The sequence below is a fragment of the Malaclemys terrapin genome, chromosome 8 (assembly GCF_027887155.1).
Source record: "Malaclemys terrapin pileata isolate rMalTer1 chromosome 8, rMalTer1.hap1, whole genome shotgun sequence".
Classification (NCBI taxonomy): Eukaryota; Metazoa; Chordata; order Testudines; family Emydidae; genus Malaclemys; species Malaclemys terrapin.
In genome coordinates this window covers 49,541,769-49,561,619 of record NC_071512.1, presented here as the reverse complement: position 1 = coordinate 49,561,619, position 19,851 = coordinate 49,541,769, and the positions used below count along the sequence as shown (strand labels likewise).

General features: G+C 47.7%; 1 protein-coding gene across 1 annotated transcript; it reads left to right on the top strand.

Moving 5' to 3' along the window:
- Positions 1 to 428: 428 nt before the first annotated feature.
- On the top strand, positions 429 to 19,463 carry ALDH9A1 (aldehyde dehydrogenase 9 family member A1). Its single transcript, XM_054038603.1, has 12 exons — positions 429 to 535; positions 1,496 to 1,699; positions 3,867 to 4,012; positions 5,578 to 5,707; positions 7,014 to 7,148; positions 7,801 to 7,997; positions 9,988 to 10,128; positions 11,533 to 11,721; positions 14,540 to 14,627; positions 17,081 to 17,222; positions 17,897 to 18,009; positions 18,533 to 19,463. The coding sequence occupies exons 2-12, from the start codon at positions 1,522 to 1,524 to the stop codon at positions 18,625 to 18,627; spliced, it is 1,554 nt and encodes a 517-aa protein (XP_053894578.1). The 5' UTR covers positions 429 to 535; positions 1,496 to 1,521; the 3' UTR covers positions 18,628 to 19,463.
- Positions 19,464 to 19,851: the final 388 nt, after the last annotated feature.

Sequence of the window (19,851 nt, the reverse complement as noted above, 5' to 3'; positions counted from 1 at the left end):
TTTGGTGGAGACTGGGTGGGTTTGAGGTAGTGTTTGGTGAGGGTCGGATAGGTAGGGTTTAGGGTAGTGTTTGGGTAGGGTTGAATAGATCAAACTGTCTGCAGAAGGTGTGGGGTGGGGGTTTCTGAAGCAGAACGGCGCCGAGATACTGGGGCTTCGGGGTTCTCCCCCCTCCCGCCCCGCCGTGTGTGGGGAGAGGGGGCAGAGGGCTAGTGGGGGTCTGACCCGTCCGGCCCCAGGGCTCAGTTTGGGTCATACAGGGAGGACGGCGCGGTCGCAGGCAGATTAGCGTGTCGGGGCACTGCCCACGTTATGAGTCCCTGTCACTCGCTGGGGGAAGGGGAGCCCCATTGCTCATGCGCACGCTCCTCCAGCGCGAGGCTTGTGGTGGGGAGCTGGGCGATTAACAGGGCTGCCGCTCGCAGCGCGGTGGGCGGGGCTAGACACAAAGGGGGCGGAGCACCGCCGCGAAGGTCCCAGGGTAAAGTCGAGCAGTCCCGCTGCACTGAGGAGCTCAGTCTGAGCTGTTCTTGAGGTGAGTGCCGCCAAGTGCACAGGCGTCCGGCTCCGTTCTCTGGGCTGCGGGGCTCCCTCCCCCTGCGCCAGGGGTAGCTGTGGGTCCTTCTCTTCGGATTTGCCCCCATTCGGCGCTGTGCCCCGCGGGGAGTTATGGGGGATTTCATAACCCGCCGCTCACCCACCCCCCTTTCCCCGTATTGGCGTCCTCTCCGCATGGGGGCTGTAGGGGATTCCATATCCCTCCCCCGTGCTAGGGTTCCCTCTGCAGGGGGGCTATGGGGGAATACCATACCTCTCCCCCTTCGGCCTTGGCTACACTGGTGCTGTACAGCGCTGCAACTTGATGCGCTCAGGGGTGTGAAAATGCCCCCCGAGTGCAGCGCTGTAAAGCGCCAGTGTAATCAGCGCCTGCAGCGCTGCAGGCTATTCCCCTGGGAGAGGTGGAGTACATACAGCGCTGCGAGACCGCTCTCGCCGAGCTGGCCTCGCGCTTCACAGCGCTGCCGTGCAGCGCGTTGAATTCTTAAGTGTAGCCAAGGCCTTATTAGTGCCAGGCCCTTCTGCAGGGGGTGTGTGTGGGGGGGAGAGGTTATAGGAGACTTCATACCTCTTCCCTGCCCTCCTCCCACCAGTGTCAGGATCCCCTATTCAGGGAATTATGTGGGATTTCATACCCCTTCCTTGCCCCTCCTTCCAGTGCCAGGGTCCCTTCCATAGCAGGGTTATGGGGGTTTTCATACTCCTCTGTCCCCACCCAGTGTTGGGGTTTCCTCTGCAGGGGGGTTATGGGGAATTTCATACTTCCTCTCACTCTCCAGTGGTGGGATACCTTCCCTTGGTGGGATTATAGGGGTCTTGCACACCTCCCCTCCAATGCTAGGGCCCCTTCTCTTGTGCATGGTGGTGCTGGTGGTTCCTAGCAATGAGCCTGGACACTCGGTGACTGACACCTGTCTCTGTTGCTCTTTCTCTATAGCCTGTTCCTGTTGCCTTGCCCCCTGGATGCTCCCACAGCCCAGCCTGTCCCTTCTGCCTCGATTCTGCGCCTTCCTCCCCTTTGCCACCATGAGCAGCAAAACCAGCACCTTCCACTTGCAGCAGCCACTCAACTACCGGGCTGGGGCCCGAATTCAGCCGGTGGATGGAAGCCACAGTGAGGAGGTGTATGAGCCAGCGACAGGTAACTGACTGCTTTCCGTGCCAGTAGGGCATCTGGGATCCTGGATCTCTTCAGAAATTGCCTGAAGATATATAACAACCTGCCAGTGCCCATGAACTGGATTGGAATGCTAAATAGACACTGCAGATGAAATCCCAAGCTCCACTGTGAGGCCCAGCACTCTGCAATGTCTCCAAGTAACTGTCCCTTCAACTTGGGGAGACAAGGTGGGTTAGATAATATCTTTTATTGGGCCAAATTCTGTTGGTGAAAGAGACAAACATCCAAGCTTACACAGCTTTCTTTACTGATCTCTTTCAGCAACAGAAATTGGTCCAGTAAATCATATTACCTCACCCACATTGTCTCTCTAATATCTTGGGACCAGCACGGCTACAACAACACTGCCTACAATTTGGGTAATACTTACATAGCTTGTCTTACCCATAAAGATGTTGTTTAACAGGTTCTCTCTTCCATTTAGACTTGCATGGGATAGGAAAAGGAAGCTGATACAAGGGCTCTGGAGAAAGAGAGTTAGTGCAGCAAATATTGCTACAGCAGCTAAGTGGCCTGGATTTCCCATTCTGTTACATCAGCCCTGGGGATAGTTGGGTCCCAAGTTCTCATGTGGACTGAGCCCAGTGCTTTTTCATACTTAACAGAATGGGGTGAAACAGCAAAGGCACTCAGCAAATCTCTGGTGTGCTGAGGTAGACAGGGAAGCATGGATTTCTCTCATCTCTCTAGCCAGGTGCCCTGCACTGCTGCTACCTTGTGGGGCTCACACACCTAGCTCCCTTCCCTTTACCACCCCTGAATATCCAGCATCACTCTCTTTCCTGCCAGCACCTTCACTTGTCACATCAGTCTCATTGTCCGTGAGAATATCTGTAGATGCTGTGTAGTGCACTGCATTCGGAGGAGTATAAATTTGCTTTCAAGCCAATATTTGGGTCGAATGACCACCTCTAATGGAAATTCATCACTGATACACCAGCCAGTAACCCACAGGATAGTTAAGTAGAAGCTTGTACTTGCATTTCCTATGTGGGAATTGCCTTTGGTGCTGCTCCTCAAACGCTTGAAGGATTTCATGTAGTTGCTTCTCCTTTTGTCCTTGGCCACCCTTCATACTAATGAATTATGCCAAGGTTTTTAAAAATGTCTTGTGACTTTTAAGTGTGTCTCAGGTTGAAAAACCTTAAACCGTTCTGATTTTCAGAAGGCATTGGGCACTCATTCTCTGAAAGTCAGATCCCTTTATGGTGTCTCAAGGAGGGCACTTGATCCCTAGTCCCCTGGGGAAAATCCTAGTTCTAGCAGATAACACTTGGTGCTAGTAGCATAATGGTCATATTCAGAGGCAGTTGTCTGTCAGTATTTTAGCAAATAACACTTGGAATTAGTGTCAATACCAGAAGCTGGCACAGTCCATACCAATACCAACCTCTGTAGCCCAGCCCTGCACTCAGTCCATAAGCAGAATGCCCACTGCCTTTAATGGAAGATCCATGCAGAATTCTACAGGATCTGGCCCTTGGTGATTAGTAGTAATCTCTTCCAATACCAACATCTGGTACTGGCAGATGACCTGTTCAAAATGTATTAAAAACTATAATGGTCTTAAAATGCTGGGATTAAAAGGCTTTTTGGGAGAGGATGTTTGGATGGGGTGTTGTTGGGTTATCCCAAGTCCTACAGAATCAACACAGGGAGGAGACTCCTTAATCTTGCAGATAAAGACATAAGATCCAACAAGTGGAAGTCAAAGCTTCACAAATTCTAACTGCAAATAGGGAGCAAAATTTGAACAGCAAAGTTAACCATTGAAACAGTTCACTATGGATTGTGGTGAATTCTTTATCACATGAAATCTTTTAAATGAGATTGGATGTCTTTTTAAAAGATCCTGTAGTTCAACCACAAGTTATTGGGCTCAGTGTAGGAATTAATAGATGAAATCCTATAGACAGGAGGTCAGACTAGATGATCACAATGATTTTTTTTTATGGCCTTAAAATCTGTTCACATACATGCAAAAGCAGTAAGAGACAGAATGAACTCTTCTGATACTCTAAACCATGGATCACATTGGTGCTACTCCTATAAATGCTTGCTGATAGTGAGGTTAGTGGCAAAAATCTCTGAATGAAAGCTCTAAAATATAAACCTTCTTTTTTCTTAGGTCGAGTGATGGGCAAGTTTCTGTTCTCTGGGGAGAAGGAGGTGGATCTGGCTGTGCAGAGTGCCAAAGCTGCCTTTAAGATATGGAGCCAGAAATCGGGCATGGAACGGAGCAGGGTTCTGCTGGAGGCTGCCAGGATTATCCGGGTATGTGCTGAAGCTGTTCTCTTGTGTTGAAATGGAGTGGTCCTGTCCTTGATCCTCCTTCTGAGCTATTTAAGTTATTTTAACCCTTGACAGCTTGCTATTGGGCTGTGCTTGCAGCACTAGATGAGACCACTAATGCAATAACATTTCATCAAACTGCATGAATAATGCAGAGTTTGAAAGGCATCTTTGATCAGCATAGATAGTAGATTTCCTCCAGTCTCATCAAGGCAGCTTTGTTGCATGTGACCACTAGCTCAGTCTTTTGTCTCTTCTCTTGAGAGCCCTAAATGTGCCTGCCTGCCTCCCTTGTCACTTGGGTCTCCCCTGCCCTAACGAATATAGGCCAAATTTATGCCTGAGTTGAGGTCTCTGGATTGCTTATCCCACTACTGTAGTTTCTGTATCCTTATAGTAAACTGAGTTTTGTTTGCATCAGACATATAAAAATCCATTAAGCTTGCTAGAAGTGAAACCTCCCAAAGTCCAGAACTTCTGTGCCTGCAGAAAGTACAGGGCACTATCCCTGTCTCCATTTGCTTTTGGAACTTAAATTGCATAACTGTTACACTGCCTTATCTTCATAACTACTAAGGGCTTGTGTACACTTCGCTATACTAAGCTGCAGGGCTTTGGAGTGGAGGCTGGAGCTGGAGCACGGACCAGTAGGTTTTTGCCTGGAGCTGGAGTGGAGCCGGAGTGGAGCAATTCAAAAATGTTATTGCTCCAAATCTGTGCTAAGCTGTAGTGCTCAGTGAAAACACTGCCTATGCCGATGGGAGAGTTTTTGTCCTTCCTGTCGACATAGCATTTTCTACACTGGGAGTTAGGTCAGTATCCCTGTAGCTCAGGGGTGTGGATATTCCAAATCCCTGAGCAACGTAGTTACACCAATGTAAGTTTGCAGTATAGGCTCAGACTTAGTGCAGTAACCCTGTAACTGGAATGCGTTAGAATGGGACTCTTGCTAGGGCAAATGAAAGAATACATACACTGAAAAGTACATACATACTTGGCTGCATTTCAGGTTTGCCTCTGCTATATTTTTGGAGGGATTTGTGCTTACTTTTCCTTCTTAGTCTAGCTTCTCCTGCTGTCTGACCCCTACAGTGGAATCGTGATGCTGTGTTCAGGGCAGTCTGGTGATAAAGATGATTTCCCAGCAGAATTTATTTATTTTTAAATCCATGGATCTAGCCTCTTTAGGTCCCTTTTGGATTTTTCTTGTCCTTGTTGTTTGCAGTTCCTCCCAAATTAGTATCATCTGTGAACTTACTTAATTGTTTTACTCCAATTTCTAAATCTAAATGATCAGTAAATCTAAACAAGGATGTTAAGCAAGAGTAGACCTATGGCAGACCCCCAGCAGGTCTTTGTTAGATACTCCTCTACGCCCAGCTCAACACACTGGTGAACTGGTAAATGGCAAGTGAAAAACACCGCTTTAGAGACAATTGCGTCATCACTGATGGGAAAGATTGTCTTCACCTGTGTATGGAAGGCAGCTAGCATGCTGTGGGCTGTGCTACAGTCTGTCTAATGCTGTTACTGTACTGCTCTTACAGGAACGGAGGGAAGAAATTGCCACCATGGAAACCATCAATAATGGGAAATCCATCTTTGAAGCCAGAGTGGACATTGACATATCTTGGCAGTGCCTGGAGTATTATGCAGGTTTAGCGGGGGCTATAGCAGGTAAGAGCTATACTAGTCACTGGAGCCTCATTCCTTTTCCCTAGCTGTGAGTCGGTCATTCATATACTGCAATGATTGTTTAGTCAGATGTTAAATCTTAAGGCCAGTAGAAAGTCCCTGGCTATTTGGAATAGGGTAGAATTTTGGTTTCAGATTCCTAGGATAGGAACCATGGTATCGCAACACTTTTTATGCAGTGGTGAGTTAAACATGGGGGGACAAATTCTGTCCTGCTTTAAAACCTGTGTAACTCCACTGATCTCAGCAGGAGTGTCTGGGATTAAATTGGGCTGGAATGCAGTGACCAGGTAAACAGAGCAGCCATTCTACATGTAGCAAGAGTCCATTTATCATCTTGGGACACTGATGCTGATTGTAATGGGAGAAAGGTAACTGGCTACACCTCCAGTGATATCCCTGGCTTCTTTTAAAATGCCTTGTGACTTTCAGCTTCCACTCAGACAGTGCAGACTGGACCCTCGTTTAACATCTCCTCTTTATCAGCAGAGCCATCCTTAAGGCTTTATCATAGTCTGGGGGTGGGAGCACAGCTATAAATATAAATGGGTGAGGCTGTAGTAAAGCAGCTAACAAATGGAAGTTATTTCTTTGTTTGCCTTTATATTCAGGGACCAGATTCACTGTTCGCTGGGGCTTTCAGTTCTGGATGAGATCAGGGCCCTGTTGGGCTAGGGTGCTGTTCATACATGTAGCGAGAGAGAGTTCCTGCTCTGAAGAATTTACAGCATAAATGGACAAGACAAAGGGTGGGAGAAGAGAGGCTTATTCTCTCCTTTTTACAGATGGAGAAACTGAGGCACAGAAAGATGTAACTTGCTCAAAGTCACACATGGAGTCTGTAACAGAACTGGAAATTGAATCCAGATTGCTTGGCTCCCAGGCCAGTGCCTTAACCACAAGACCTTCCTGCCACTGTTGGCGTAATCAAGTGCAGCTGGTTTCAGTGGGCTTGCAGGCACTCACCTGGGCCAGCAATGATTTTTTTTTTTTTTTTTCTTAGTGTCTGTCCTTTTGCTGGTTCTTGTGGCACTGTGGGGATTTCACTCTAATTCACTAAAAGGGGGAGCAGTTCCTTGAATCAAGATCTTAAGACTGCTTTGGGCAAACCCCATTTGGTGCTACTGGTCTTGAGGCACTTGCAAACCTGTTAGTATAGAGGGCTTTGCTAGATTCCACTTTGGCAGGGAAGTGGGTCTGAAGCTGTTTGATGAGTCTTGAAGGTTCTTTGTTAGTTTGTCCATCTAACTCCATATGTTCTCATTCACCTGTATTTATCCCTGCCCAGGTCAGCACATCCAGCTTCCTGGGGGATCCTTTGCTTACACCCGAAGGGAGGCGCTTGGGGTATGTGTTGGGATCGGAGCCTGGAACTACCCCTTCCAGATTGCCTGTTGGAAGTCTGCCCCAGCCTTGGCTTGTGGTAATGAGACCCCGTCTGTGCAAGATTTTTGTGATTTGGGTGATCAGGTGGTGAAGGATAGAGTCGGGTTAAGAGTTCACGGACTAAGAGCTCCATTAGTGAGTGATGAAGGATCTGTTTGTCTTAGGTCTGTTTCTAAGAGACCCTTTTTCTGGCTGGGAGGGGAGACAAGGGCAAGGGAGAGTTAGCAAATAAGTTATGGGGTGGGAACATGACAGGAAGGGGGTGCTGCTGTTGCCTCACACCAAACAGATAAGAGTTTCAGTGGAAGATGGAGAGAGAGGGCATGGAGCAAAGAGATGGGGCCAGCAAAGCAGTGGCCCTGCTCCTCCTCCTGACTTAGTTCCAGTAGCAGGTATCATACTAGCACTTTCCTGCTGCTGTGTGACTTCAGTTGCATTTGCTCCCATTTCATCAGTTACTGAGAGTACTGCATTTGTAACTGCTGTCGCTGCCCTGCCTAAAGGGGAAAAACTTCCAATTGCTCTCCTGTTTTCAGTGTCTTTGCAAAATCCATTGTCCTACTGGAGGGTGAGATATTTGAACATGCAATCCCCTGCCTCTCTGTCCCCATTGTCTCTCAGATTTTAACACCCCTTCTCTTCTCTTCTCCCCCCCCCCCCCCCCCCCCCCCCGTGCTGGATTCACATAGGTAATGCCATGATCTACAAGCCATCTCCTCTCACCCCCATCTCAGTGGTAATGCTGGCAGAGATCTTCACCCAGGCCGGTGTGCCCAATGGGCTATTCAATGTGGTGCAAGGGGGAGCTGCCACTGGCCAGTTTCTGTGCCAGCACCGGGATGTGGCCAAAGTCTCTTTTACCGGGAGTGTACCAACTGGTATCAAGGTAAAGACCACCCTGTGCTAGGGGGCAGGGCAAGGGACTTCTAATTATGGCACAAATACTAGAAGACATGCAGCAGAGGCAGACCCTCCTACAAGCCTGTGCACAAGCAGCCTGCCCTGGGGAATGGCTGGGCACATGGGCCATGCCTTGCAGCTATTCTGATATGGCACAGAAATGTCAGATAAAAGTTATGCTATAAGGGCCTACCTGGAGTACTAGTTGTGGGTTTGTTTGTTTTGTTTGTTTTTTTTTGCAGGGTGGGGGGGCTTGAAGGTTACTTCTGCTCTAGAGAGAAGCTATTAACCTGATAAAATCCATGGAGAGTCTCTGCTCTGATAGTCTTAAACTCTTCAGCCTGTTATGGCCTGGTGAAGAGAGTGTTCTCTAGCAGGGAATAAATACAGGTACCTAAATGGGCAAACTTGGGTCAGGATGTGTTTTGAACTAAGCAGCAAGACAACACATGAGAGCCCCTGGAAACTAATATGTTTCCCTCCAATCAACCGAAACTCAGGTTAAATTAATATGCAGAGACTTCTCTTTTCTTAGGGGGTGGAGGGAGGAGGGGTAGCAATCATTAATAATTTTCTACCCCCACATTATTGGACAGCTGCTTACCTAGCAATGGTATCTTGGGGAATAAACCCTGAACTACAGCAAATTCTGCTCATGTGCATGCAGTGAGACAATTAGTTCTTTGGAGCTGGGGAAGATTTATCCTGCAGCCATGTGAATCTGGAACTCAAGCATTTCCCCCTGGAGAATCAATCCCTCCATTAGTATGGGGTACTAACTGATCCGATTCCTGGCCATTTCCTGTGGTGGGGGTGGGAATCTAGCTCATTCTCCTCAGTTTCTAGTTGCTGCCTTTTCAGAAGCAAACGAAAATACTCCCTCCCCCACCTTCCTCAGTCCCTGACAAAGTCTCTTTGCTGAGAAACCAGAGCCCTTGTCCATTCCCTGAGGCAGGTGAGGCCCCAAAAAGACATGTGGGGGGAAAATTTGCTAGGGCCTAAACTTTAGTTGGCTTGGGCCTGAATTTTGGTTCAGACCTGAACATTAGTTAAGTTTATTGGAGAAGAGGGGTTCTTAGAGGCAGGATGAAGGAAAAGTACAAAAGCAGAACTATCTATAATCACAAGGCCTATGATTCATAATGGCTCATTAACAGTTTTGGGGGAAGCTTGGGAACCACAAAGGGGCAGACTGTGAAAAACAGGAAAGCTTGCTAAGCTATATTCCCTTTTTTGGGGGAATGTATTCCAAATATGGCAATAATGTTGATAAGAAAGTATGCATTACTTAATTGTGGTTTTATGCTATATAAGCTATTTGAAAATCTGTAGTCGGGGGGAGGGGGAGGGGGAGGGGATTGCCAGTTCACTGGTACCCCCTGTGCATGCATGAAAATAAAGAGGCCTCAGGCGATTCTGATCCAAACACAGTGCGTGGTTGTTTTTCCACAACAGACCTGAAGAGCAGAGCAGCAGAGCACAGACTGGGTCACTCTGCTTCTGGTACTGTAGATATTTTCACACACATGTGCCCTGCTAGTCTAGATGATGTGCCCTATGTGCGCTCTTGGCTGGTGCTGTGTGTCTGGATCCTTGCACTCGATTAGTCTTACATGTTAAAGTTTATACACCCTTAAAACTGTAAATTTTCAACATGCACAGCTCTTTGGGTTTCAACTACCATTTTAATCAGCAAAAAGTCTCTTGTGCCCATCATGGGGCAGCAGTCTGGGAACAGACTTGAGTGCCCCCCACCAAAAAAAATGCAGTCCCCAATCTTCTGCATGTGACTTACTTCTGTTGTTGCAAAGGGCATGTGTGTGGGCCAGGGGTGAATTTCTCCTCTCCCCCCTTCTCTAGAATGGGGGACATGTATTTGTGGTCTTCCGTGGCCCTTCTGGACCTGGTTGGACCCTCACAATCCCGTTTGTGTTCATCCCCCAGCAGCCTGTCCCTTCTATCTTTGTTTGTATTAGATCATGGAGATGTCAGCCAAAGGGATCAAACCAGTCACCCTGGAGCTGGGGGGCAAGTCCCCCCTCATCATATTCTCTGACAGCGTCCTGGAGAATGCCGTGAATGGAGCCCTGATGGCCAACTTTCTCACGCAGGGCGAGGTGTGTAGCTCCAAGGAGATATAAATGCTACCTTCTTACTCTCTACTCTCCTGTCTTCCTCTCCTCCCCATCTCCAGCCCCACAGGTACTACAGCGATTGACGTCCTAAAACACTCAAGTTATATTCACCCTCCTTTTACATGATAGGAGAAACTTCCCTGGGGAGCAGAGCCTGTGATGGAACCTGTTTATGAAGTTTCTTTCACAGGCTTGGGGAAGGGAACACACTAGAGCTCTGTACAGAACTAGTGTAGAGCCTTGCAGCAGAACCAGGGTCCGCAGGAACGTTGGGAGCGGGATTAAGAATAGTCCCATGCAGAGCTCTAGCACACACCCTGTTTGAGGGGATGTCTCCTGCTTTCTGTCTCTGGTGAGAATCATGATGGAGGGCAAAACTGGGGTTCGAATGCCTACTCCTGTGCCACCTCTAGCTCCTTCCTCACTTGCCCCACCAGGTAGTATAATTCTCTGGAGTGGAGGTGGTAGCTCCAGGAGCTTCTTCTGTGTAAAATACCAGCCCCTAAGATTAGCTATTCTTGCATCTTGGGCCTTGGAGTTAAGCCTGCAGCACAGAGATCAGAATGCATGGCTCTGCCTCCCTACTGCAGCCTCTTTGGATTCCATTACTGACTAGATCAGCTGCTGTGAGTCTGCAGCAGTGTGGGCTCTTGCTTGCTGATGATGCTCCCATCCCCATGCCAGCCTGCAAGATGTTTACCCTCTGTGGGCCTGGCCCCTGGGCACTTTGGGGCTTTCTGTAACATCTATTGCCATAATAGCTAAATGCTTAAGTGTCCCTTTGGGGCATCTTTGAGGTTTGAACAGCCAACTCTGATTATTCCCTGCTGGTGGCCATATATATTTTCACCACTTGGTGGCTCCGAGACCATTAAAATACTTGCATGTGATGTGTTTTGTGGTGAGGGAGTGAACAGCAAGTGATCCCTTTGCCTTTATTGCCCCTGGGGATGGACTGAGCTGCATAATGCAGTTCACTTTTGTATCATGTCCAAACAGCCCCAGACTTGGGAAGGAAGGTGCCTGGGCTGGTTTGAGCTCCTCTCTAATCAATCAGACTGCCATGCAAACAATAATTGTGCTAGTGGCCCATACGGAGCTGGTGATGATCGGGAAAGAAGCTCAAATCCTTCAGATCACTCCCAATATGTTTGAGGGAAGATAGTGAGGGGGGTTAAACTTGGTAGCTACATTGGTCACTTTAATAGTTACTTGCAGCTGAATCCCATTTCTCGGAGGTAGTGTAAGTGAAACAAGTGGTTGGTGCATGTGCTGTTTCAGTGGGTGGGATAGTGTGCCATGTGGGAGTCCTATGGGGGCCCATAGTATGTTACATACTCCTCCTAAAGAGCCTTGTATAAGATGGTGCTGATTCTGATGTCCCAGGTTTGCTGCAATGGCACTCGAGTGTTTGTGCAGAGGGAGATCCTGGAGGCCTTCACGGAGGAAGTGGTGAAACACACCCAGAAGATTAAAATTGGAGATCCACTTCTGGAAGACACAAGGATGGGGGCCCTCATCAGCCGCCCCCACCTGGAGCGAGTCCTGGGGTTCATTACTCAGGCGAAGGAGCAGGTGAGAGCATCTGGCTTTCTTGGATTTGAGGGGGCTTGTTGGAAAGAGTCACACACGTGGGGGAAGGGACTTTCCACCTCCCTCTGCTGCTAGTTTAATAGACAGGCAGCCTGTTCTTCCTACCCTTTCTGGGGTGAAGCCCTTTCCCTGCTGAGGTTGAATTACATATGCAAGAGGGTACATGTAGAAGGGACTCCTGGATTAAAACTTACACAATGGCTTAATGTTGAATCAGAGTGGTAAGAGATCCTACTATTCAGATATTAGTGTCTCAGCAGGGCTATGGGGTCATGGGGATAGATAGCACACATTGCCACCTCTGCTTTACATGTTATAAACACCTGGCTCACTTGATCTGTTTATGAGGCGTATTTGAATACTGTAGAATCTCAGCTTTCATTTAAAAACAAAATGGTAGGTCTTGTGTTTGCAATGAGAACCTTCTGGACTTGACCCAAGTGTAACCAGTGAAGTGATGTGTGCCTGGTCTGCAGGCAGCCTGGATATAATAGCTTGAGACTGGTGAATTTCCCAACCCCTGTTAATGCCTTTGGTCTAGCAGTGCTAAAGTCTAATGATGTTCATATGTCAGCACTAACTATCTAATGGCTGATCATTTTAGCAGCAGGAATAGGGAAGGGGTCTGGGATGAACCCTGAAGGGGGTAGAATTGGGGTGGTGCAGAGAACGAAATGAAAGGGGATGAAAGGAGGGGACAGACGGAGGAAGAGAAACAAATGACAGAAGTAAGGGTCATCCTGAAGTGGAGAATTATTTTCCTGCCTAACATGACCATGAAATGAACAACTAAGGTCCAGATCCTTAACTGGTGTAAAATGGCATAGCTCCACTGGAGGAATCCTGATTTGCACCAGCTGAGGGGCTGGTCCAAATTTATTACATAAAGACCAGATTTCACCCTTGATCTTTGTGCAAACTTCCTGTTGATTCCAGTTGGAGTTCTGCTGTGGATTGAGAGGAGACTGTTGTCCTGAACCTGTACTAGGTGCCCCAATGAAAAGCTGAATTTGGCGCTCTCCCCAGAATGAGTCTGACAGTCCTGGTTTAAAGTTTAACTGCAGAGCTCTTTGTTTAACATGCCAGGCCAGTAACAGATCATCTGGGCAGATTCAAATTACAGCTTACTGGGATCTTCAAACAAAGCAGTGGGAAAGGCATTCTTCCAGCCACAGGCCAAGTCTAGGGCTTTGCATTACCCTTTCTGACATACTAACAAGGGACTGCAGCTCTTGGCTTCATCAGCCATGTTAGCAATATCATCATCTGTAACAGGAGAATGAAAGAGCCCTGAACTTTGGACCCTGGCCAGCTCTTAATACAAACAGCTGAAAACAGTTTTCTCCTTTATCTGCTTGTTGCTTGGGCAGGCTTTCTCTTTATGGCATGGGCAGCAGCAGATGCTGTCTATTCAGGCTCTGAGTGGCTTTAAACTCAAGAGTTTTCAATTCTTAGCTGATGGCAAACACCGGCCAGGGAAAACATGAAAGCCTGTCAAGATTGTGCCCAAGACGTAAATTTTTTTTTTGCTCCACTGAAACCTGCAAAAATCACCATGGAACATGATTCCAATGGGAAAGCTACAGGAGAAGCAGATATACATTTTGACACTCCTAAAGATGCAGTTGCTGCTATGGCCAAGGACAGGTCACATGTGCAGCATAGATGTATTGTATTATTCCTGAATTCATCTCCAAAAATAAAACAAGATGGCTAGTGACAGTGGCATAATCCCAAACTAGGATGAAGCAAGAAATGTTTCGTTTGCTCATCATTCTTGGAGCTAGAATACAGGTGCTCCTGTTCAGTAGCAAAGATAAACCATAAGACATCTTGTTTTTTCAAAGGCAATTCAACCTGTATCTAAAATTATTCAGTACAGGTTTGTGTAGTAAAGCGCACAATAAATTGTGTTCACACTGTGGGGGGGAAAAATAGGTCCCAGCTTGATTTACTCCAGAGTCAGTGTTGTCCCCAGTGACAGCTGGGTCACAGTGGTGGTGTACTGCAGTTTCCACTTGATGGACAAGGCACTAGAGCAGGGTGCCTTCTGCAGACATCTGCTTTAACCCCTTCCTTTCCAGCCCACCCGAGAAAAGCACTTATTGCTGGGTGATATCATATGCTATAAAAAAATTAGGCAAGATCAAGCCAAGGGTGGTGGTGGGGATGCCAAATGACTAACTTTCATTCTGCTGCCTGCAGTGGTGCTGGTAGAGTAGAGCAGACCCCTTTCCCTTCTGGGTGGGGTGAACATCCCCATAATGTATCTGGCCAGTCACATGCTACTCAGGCCTTTAAGTATCTCAGCTTATGTGTTGAAGCTCTTGGAGGAGCTTTGAAGGGGAAATATCAGACCTGCTGGAGATGAAGGAACCAAAATAACCTTGGGAATCCAGCTTGCCTTCCCCAAACAAGTGGTGCAAGCTGGTGCTGTTCTCCTGCCCTTTGTGGGCATAAAGGGAAGGAAGGAGGGAGGGAGGCTTCCTGCTCTTGGGGAACTGGCTAATCCTGTCACTGAACTGCCTGCTCTCATCTCCACATAGCCACAGGGTGACAGCTCCAGCTCTTCTAGCCAACCAAGCAATCCAGGACCTTCACTGGGCAGCTGTCTTTGAAGCTGATTTGACTATTGCCACTCCCTAAACCCCCAGACCCCTGGACTCTATCATTCCTGTGACTGGCCAACTCCATCCACCTTAGGCTTCTTCTAAGACTGCTGCTGCTTGCCAACAGGCACATCAGGGCGGTGTGCTGGCTCTCTGACACCTGTGTACCTTCTAATTTGGCTCATTTTCAGGGGGCAAAGGTGCTGTGTGGTGGGGAGCCGTATGTTCCTGATGACCCCAAGCTGAAGAATGGCTACTACATGCGACCCTGCGTGCTAGGTATGATTCCTCTTCAGTTCAGTGGAGCTGTCTTATATGCATAGGTTTAATGCTAACAAGTTCCTGAGCTCAGTCGGACCCTCTGCCTAAAGTGAAACCTGTGAAATGTGTAACCCTTTTCAGATAGCTTGTAAAGCTCAGACAGCTGGACCCAACACACAGTGCTCTAGAGGCATAGGAACATACTGGGTAAGATCAGTGGTGTATAATGTCTCTGACATAGAGCAGAATGTGATGCTTCAGAGGAAGATGTATTAATACCCCCAGGGTGGACAACTGCAAGAGAACTGGCCCAAACAGGTGGAAATTTCTCCCTAATCCTGGGTAGATAGTGCTTGCTCTGTGTCCTGAGCCATGAAAGTTGATATCCCTTTAAGAAGCTTTTTCCAGGTAATTTGACTGTAGATGATGATCTTCAAAAAAAAACCCTAATTCTCCTTGAATCATATGCATCCGAAGAAGTGGGCTGTAGTCCACGAAAGCTTATGCTCTAATAAATTTGTTAGTCTCTAAGGTGCCACAAGTACTCCTGTTCTTCTTTTTGCGGATACAGACTAACACGGCTGCTACTCTGAAACTTGAATCTTATGGGGCTCATCTAGTGGCAGTGGGTTCCTCAGGCTTATCAGTGCTTTAGTTTAGTTTAAAAAAGCACTTTTTTATTACTTTTAAATTAAGGAATTTCCTTGTGAGAAAGCTGTGCCTGATCTACCTTCTCTGAACTGTTTGATGCACCTCTTGTCACATCCCGTCTTCTTCATTTCCTTTCAAGTGAATAGTCTCAATCTTCCCAGCTTCTGTAGGCCTCTTAATATTTTTAGACCATTGACTATATTGCAAAGGGGGTGACTAGAACTGATCATATGGTGTTCAAGGGCAGACTTTTTATACAGTGTAGCAATATTGTCTGCATTTTTTCTGGCTTCCTAACACTTGAGTGCTGCTGTGCATCGAGGAGAGGTCTTAGAGCTGTCCACAACAAAGCCTAACTCCCTTTTTGGAGTTAATTTAGAGCCCTGGAAGGATTGAGAAATTGAAAATGTGTCCCATACTGTGCATTACCTTGCAACTTAGGGCATTTCAACACTGCAATCAGAGCTGTGATTGCAGCACTTGTAGACAGACCACAGCTAGCTTTGATTGAGCTAGTTTGGATAACAATAGCAGTGCAGCTGCAAGTGCTAGCAGTTCAAATATGTATTCAGGGTGGGGGAGCTTATACATGCTGCTGTGGCTTTTTGATCTAGCTAGATTGAAACAACTAGCTCGGGTATGTCTGTGCTGCAATCACCCCTCTGATTGCAGTGTAGATTATACCCTTGGTCCACATTAATTTTCATCTATCACTGCCCAGTTTGCACAGCTTTGTTATACCTTCCTGAAGCTCCTGCAACCCTCTCTAGTTGTTCAGCCCCAGAGCTGATGGACCTGGACATACTGGTACAAGAATGGACGGTGGGTAGGCTTAGGCCTTGGCTACACTGGCAATTCACAGAGCTGCACTTGCTGCGCTCAGGGGTGTGAAAAAACACCCCCCCCCCCCCCCCAAGCGCAGCACTGTAAAGCGCCAGTGTAATCAGAGCCTGCAGCACTGCACGCTCGCTCGCAGCGCTGCAAGCTGTTCCCCTCGGAGAGGTGGAGTATTTGCAGCACTGCGAGAGTTCTCTCGCAGCGCTGGCGGCGCGACTACACTCGTGCTTCACAGCGCTGCCGCGGCAGTGCTGTGAATCCGCGAGTGTAGCCAAGGCCTTAAAGGGGAATGTGGGGGAATGGGAGATGTGAAGCAGCAGCTGAGGGCTTTGAATTGTGGGCAGGCTGCCTGCCAACTTCCTGCATAATGCAGAGCCAGGATAGAAGGCATATGTCCAATGCTATGACTGGACATGATCTTTACTTGTCTTAGTTGTTGGAGGATTTTATAGGCATGGTACAGGCAGAAGATGTGCAAGCTTGTGCACACCAGCACTACTGCCCTCCCGCCCCCAATCTGCCAGTACATTCAGTCCTGACTTGCAGTATCTTCCTTTGGCCTCACACATAGCTCTGCCTAGCCCTTCAATCCTGAACTGCAACATTCCGCATAAGTAATCTAGATAATGGATTCAGGTTGCAATGCAAGGCATATAGGGATTCATAGGTTCAGGACCTTTGATAGGACACAGGGACACAATGGATGGAGCATGGTGGCCTTGACAGAGAAGTGACACACAGGTTGTAGATTGGAGCCTAGTAGAATGACCACTCAGAGGGATGAGTGCAAAAGTTAGTGCTTGCTCTGCGTGTGGAAAGGTAGGACACGCTACCCTCCCCTACCCACATTCTACCCTAAACCCTTCCCAACTTGGCCAATGGCGTGCCAGTGAAGATGCTCTGTCAAGGACTGTTGTGGTGGGGCTGGGATCTTACATACAGAATTCAGCACTGCAAATACACGTGTGCTGCAATACTTCCAGGGGACTGCAGAGATGACATGACGTGTGTGAAAGAGGAGATCTTTGGGCCTGTCATGTCCATCCTACCATTCGACACTGAGGAGGAGGTCCTGGAGAGAGCCAATAATACCACCTTTGGGCTGGCAGGTGGTGTTTTTACCAGGTACAGGTGGGGGGCAGTGTTCAGTCCTTGAAATGGACTAGGGATGGGGAAGAATGTTACCAAACTAGAATACCAAGTCCTGGTGGCAATTCTGCTTCATGGATACTCTTAACAGCCACAGAGAGCAGCAAGATGGCTCAGATCAAAACAGAGCACTGTTATTTATTTTTTGTATATAATCATAGCACCTAGGAGTCCCAGTAACGGATCAGGACCCTATTGTTCTAGGTGCTGTACAAAACCTGGGACAAAAAGTCCCTGCCTCTGTATGCTGGACATGTGGTCTCTGGTGCTGTGTTACAGCTAGGACTGGGGTCCCACTGTGCAGACATAGATTAGGAAATGGCCCCTTTCCCAGGAGTTTGTAATGTAAAAGATTAACAAAATGCCCCATGCTGGGAGTACAGACCTTGTAAATGTTGGTTTTTCCCCCCCCCCCTCTCCCCCCATTTCCCCTTTTCATAACAACCTGTAGTGTCTCCAGCTGCCACTCAAACTCCTTCACAGCCCTGCCTGTCTTCCCTGCCATGGGAAGACTCTCTGCCTCCTTTTGAGACATGCACACACCAAGTGTCCAAAGGGACTCTATGCCCACCACTTGAGTTGTCTGCAGAGGGCTGGGGGAATTGGTATGAAAGGGAAGGCTTGCACTAAACCTTGTCCTTCTCCCACAGGGATATCCAGCGGGCTCACAGGGTGGTGGCTGCTCTCCAGGCTGGAATGTGCTTCATTAACAACTATAACATCAGCCCTGTGGAGCTGCCCTTTGGGGGATACAAGATGTCAGGTGAGCAAGCCACCAGCTATGCAAAAACCTACTAGAGCTTCCCTTTAAACCTCTCCAGCATATAGGAATAAATGTCCCTACTCCTGTGATAGCAGAATCAAGTGGTGTCATCCTAGGCTGACACACCAGAAACTGAGGCTGTCACACCTGTGGGAAGCCAAAAGCCACTTAGCAGCTTGGTTGATATTTTGAGTACCCAGGGCTGCAGTTAGAAACTGAAGGTGGGAGGTTGGTGAGGGGGCTGCATTGTTACACACCGAGAAAGCTAAGGGAAAGGAATTTACATGGCCTGCTATGGTTCCTAGCTCAGAGCTACTCAGTCTAGAGATAACTTGAAATGCCATGTCAAGAAGCTAGTGATGCTGCACTGCTGCCTGCAGGCAGGGTCATCCTTCCTGAAAGGGCTAGAGGTGTGCATGGCTGAGTCTGACCACATGGCTGGTGACAGCAATAACAAAACAGGGTGGGTGGCAATGACTGGCACTATCATCTCACTCTTGAATATGGTGTCTGTCCCTTCCAGGGTTCGGCAGAGAGAACGGCCAGGCAGCAATGGAGTATTACTCACAGCTGAAAACAGTCTGTGTGGAAATGGGTGATGTGGAATCTGTGTTCTAATGGCATGGGCCTCACAGAAGAGCAACAGGCTGTCCCACTCTGTCAGCCAGAGATTTCTACTAGAACTTCTAGATGGCAGTAACAAAGTGCTCAATGTCCTGTGCTAATGGGGGAAGCTGGGGTGGGGCAGTGTGCTGCAATCCTATGCATTTGTGAGTGTGGGGGTACACGCAAACAGTTGGCGTTCAGGTTTGAGTGTCCCCCTTCTCCACAATCTGCCTGGGGGCCTAGGACTAAAATTGGATTAAGTGACCTTGATTCATCACCAGCAACTGTTGCTATTGAAGTTAGTGCCAGTAGACAGAGCAGCTGTCTAGTAACAATTTCTGATTAACTACTGGGTCATGCTCTGACAGTGCATTGTGCATGGAGAAAACCTACAGTGATGCCATAGTCTTTGTAGACAGAGGTTTCCTTCATGCACATGGAGCTGTATGAGAGCCTTGGTAGAAGCATGACTGACTTCTCCTAGACCAGTTCTGAACAGCAATGCCCTTATCCTAAACTACTTCAGCATAGAGGGGTGTTTGAACATTGTTTGGCCATCTCTATATGTGAATGATTGCTGACAGAGGCTTGGTTGGGTCTTTTTCCAAATAGAGCTCATTGTGCAGTGAGGACAGCAGTGTATAATGGCATCCACCTGCAGCTATGGAATAGTGCTAGTGCTCTACCCTAGAATCACCTAGGGGTAGTTGCTGGTTTAATGAAGGTTGTTTATTATCCCCCAAGGCACTAACAATTAGGCAAGCTATTCTTTACGTACACATGCAATTGGAGAAACTGTTTTATACTCTAATTTAGCAATCAAATAAAAGTGCTGGTATATGGCCTTATCTGAAAGATCTGTTTATGGAAGAATGGGAGCTGTAGCTCAAAGTGCTGCCTTCCTGTGGGAGAAGACTGTTAGTATTGTAGCAGTCGATACAAGGGTCACTTACAATGCAGTTAAAGAAATCCTGCCAGCTGTTTGAGAGGAGCCGCAACTCTGGAATGCGGGGTAGAGGACTAGTGTGAGAGCAGGAACAAGCATCTAGCAGGCTCAAGCCATCCAGCTTGGAGTTTAGCAAAGTTAACTTATAAGAGTCCCACCTACAGCAGAACTACTGCCTAGATCACTCACTGCATAAAGGACTTAGAGGGCAACAAGATTTTTTTAAATCAAGTGTAGTATCAAAGGGAAAGGCTCAGAAGTGGAACTGATGATAGGTACAGAAAGGCACT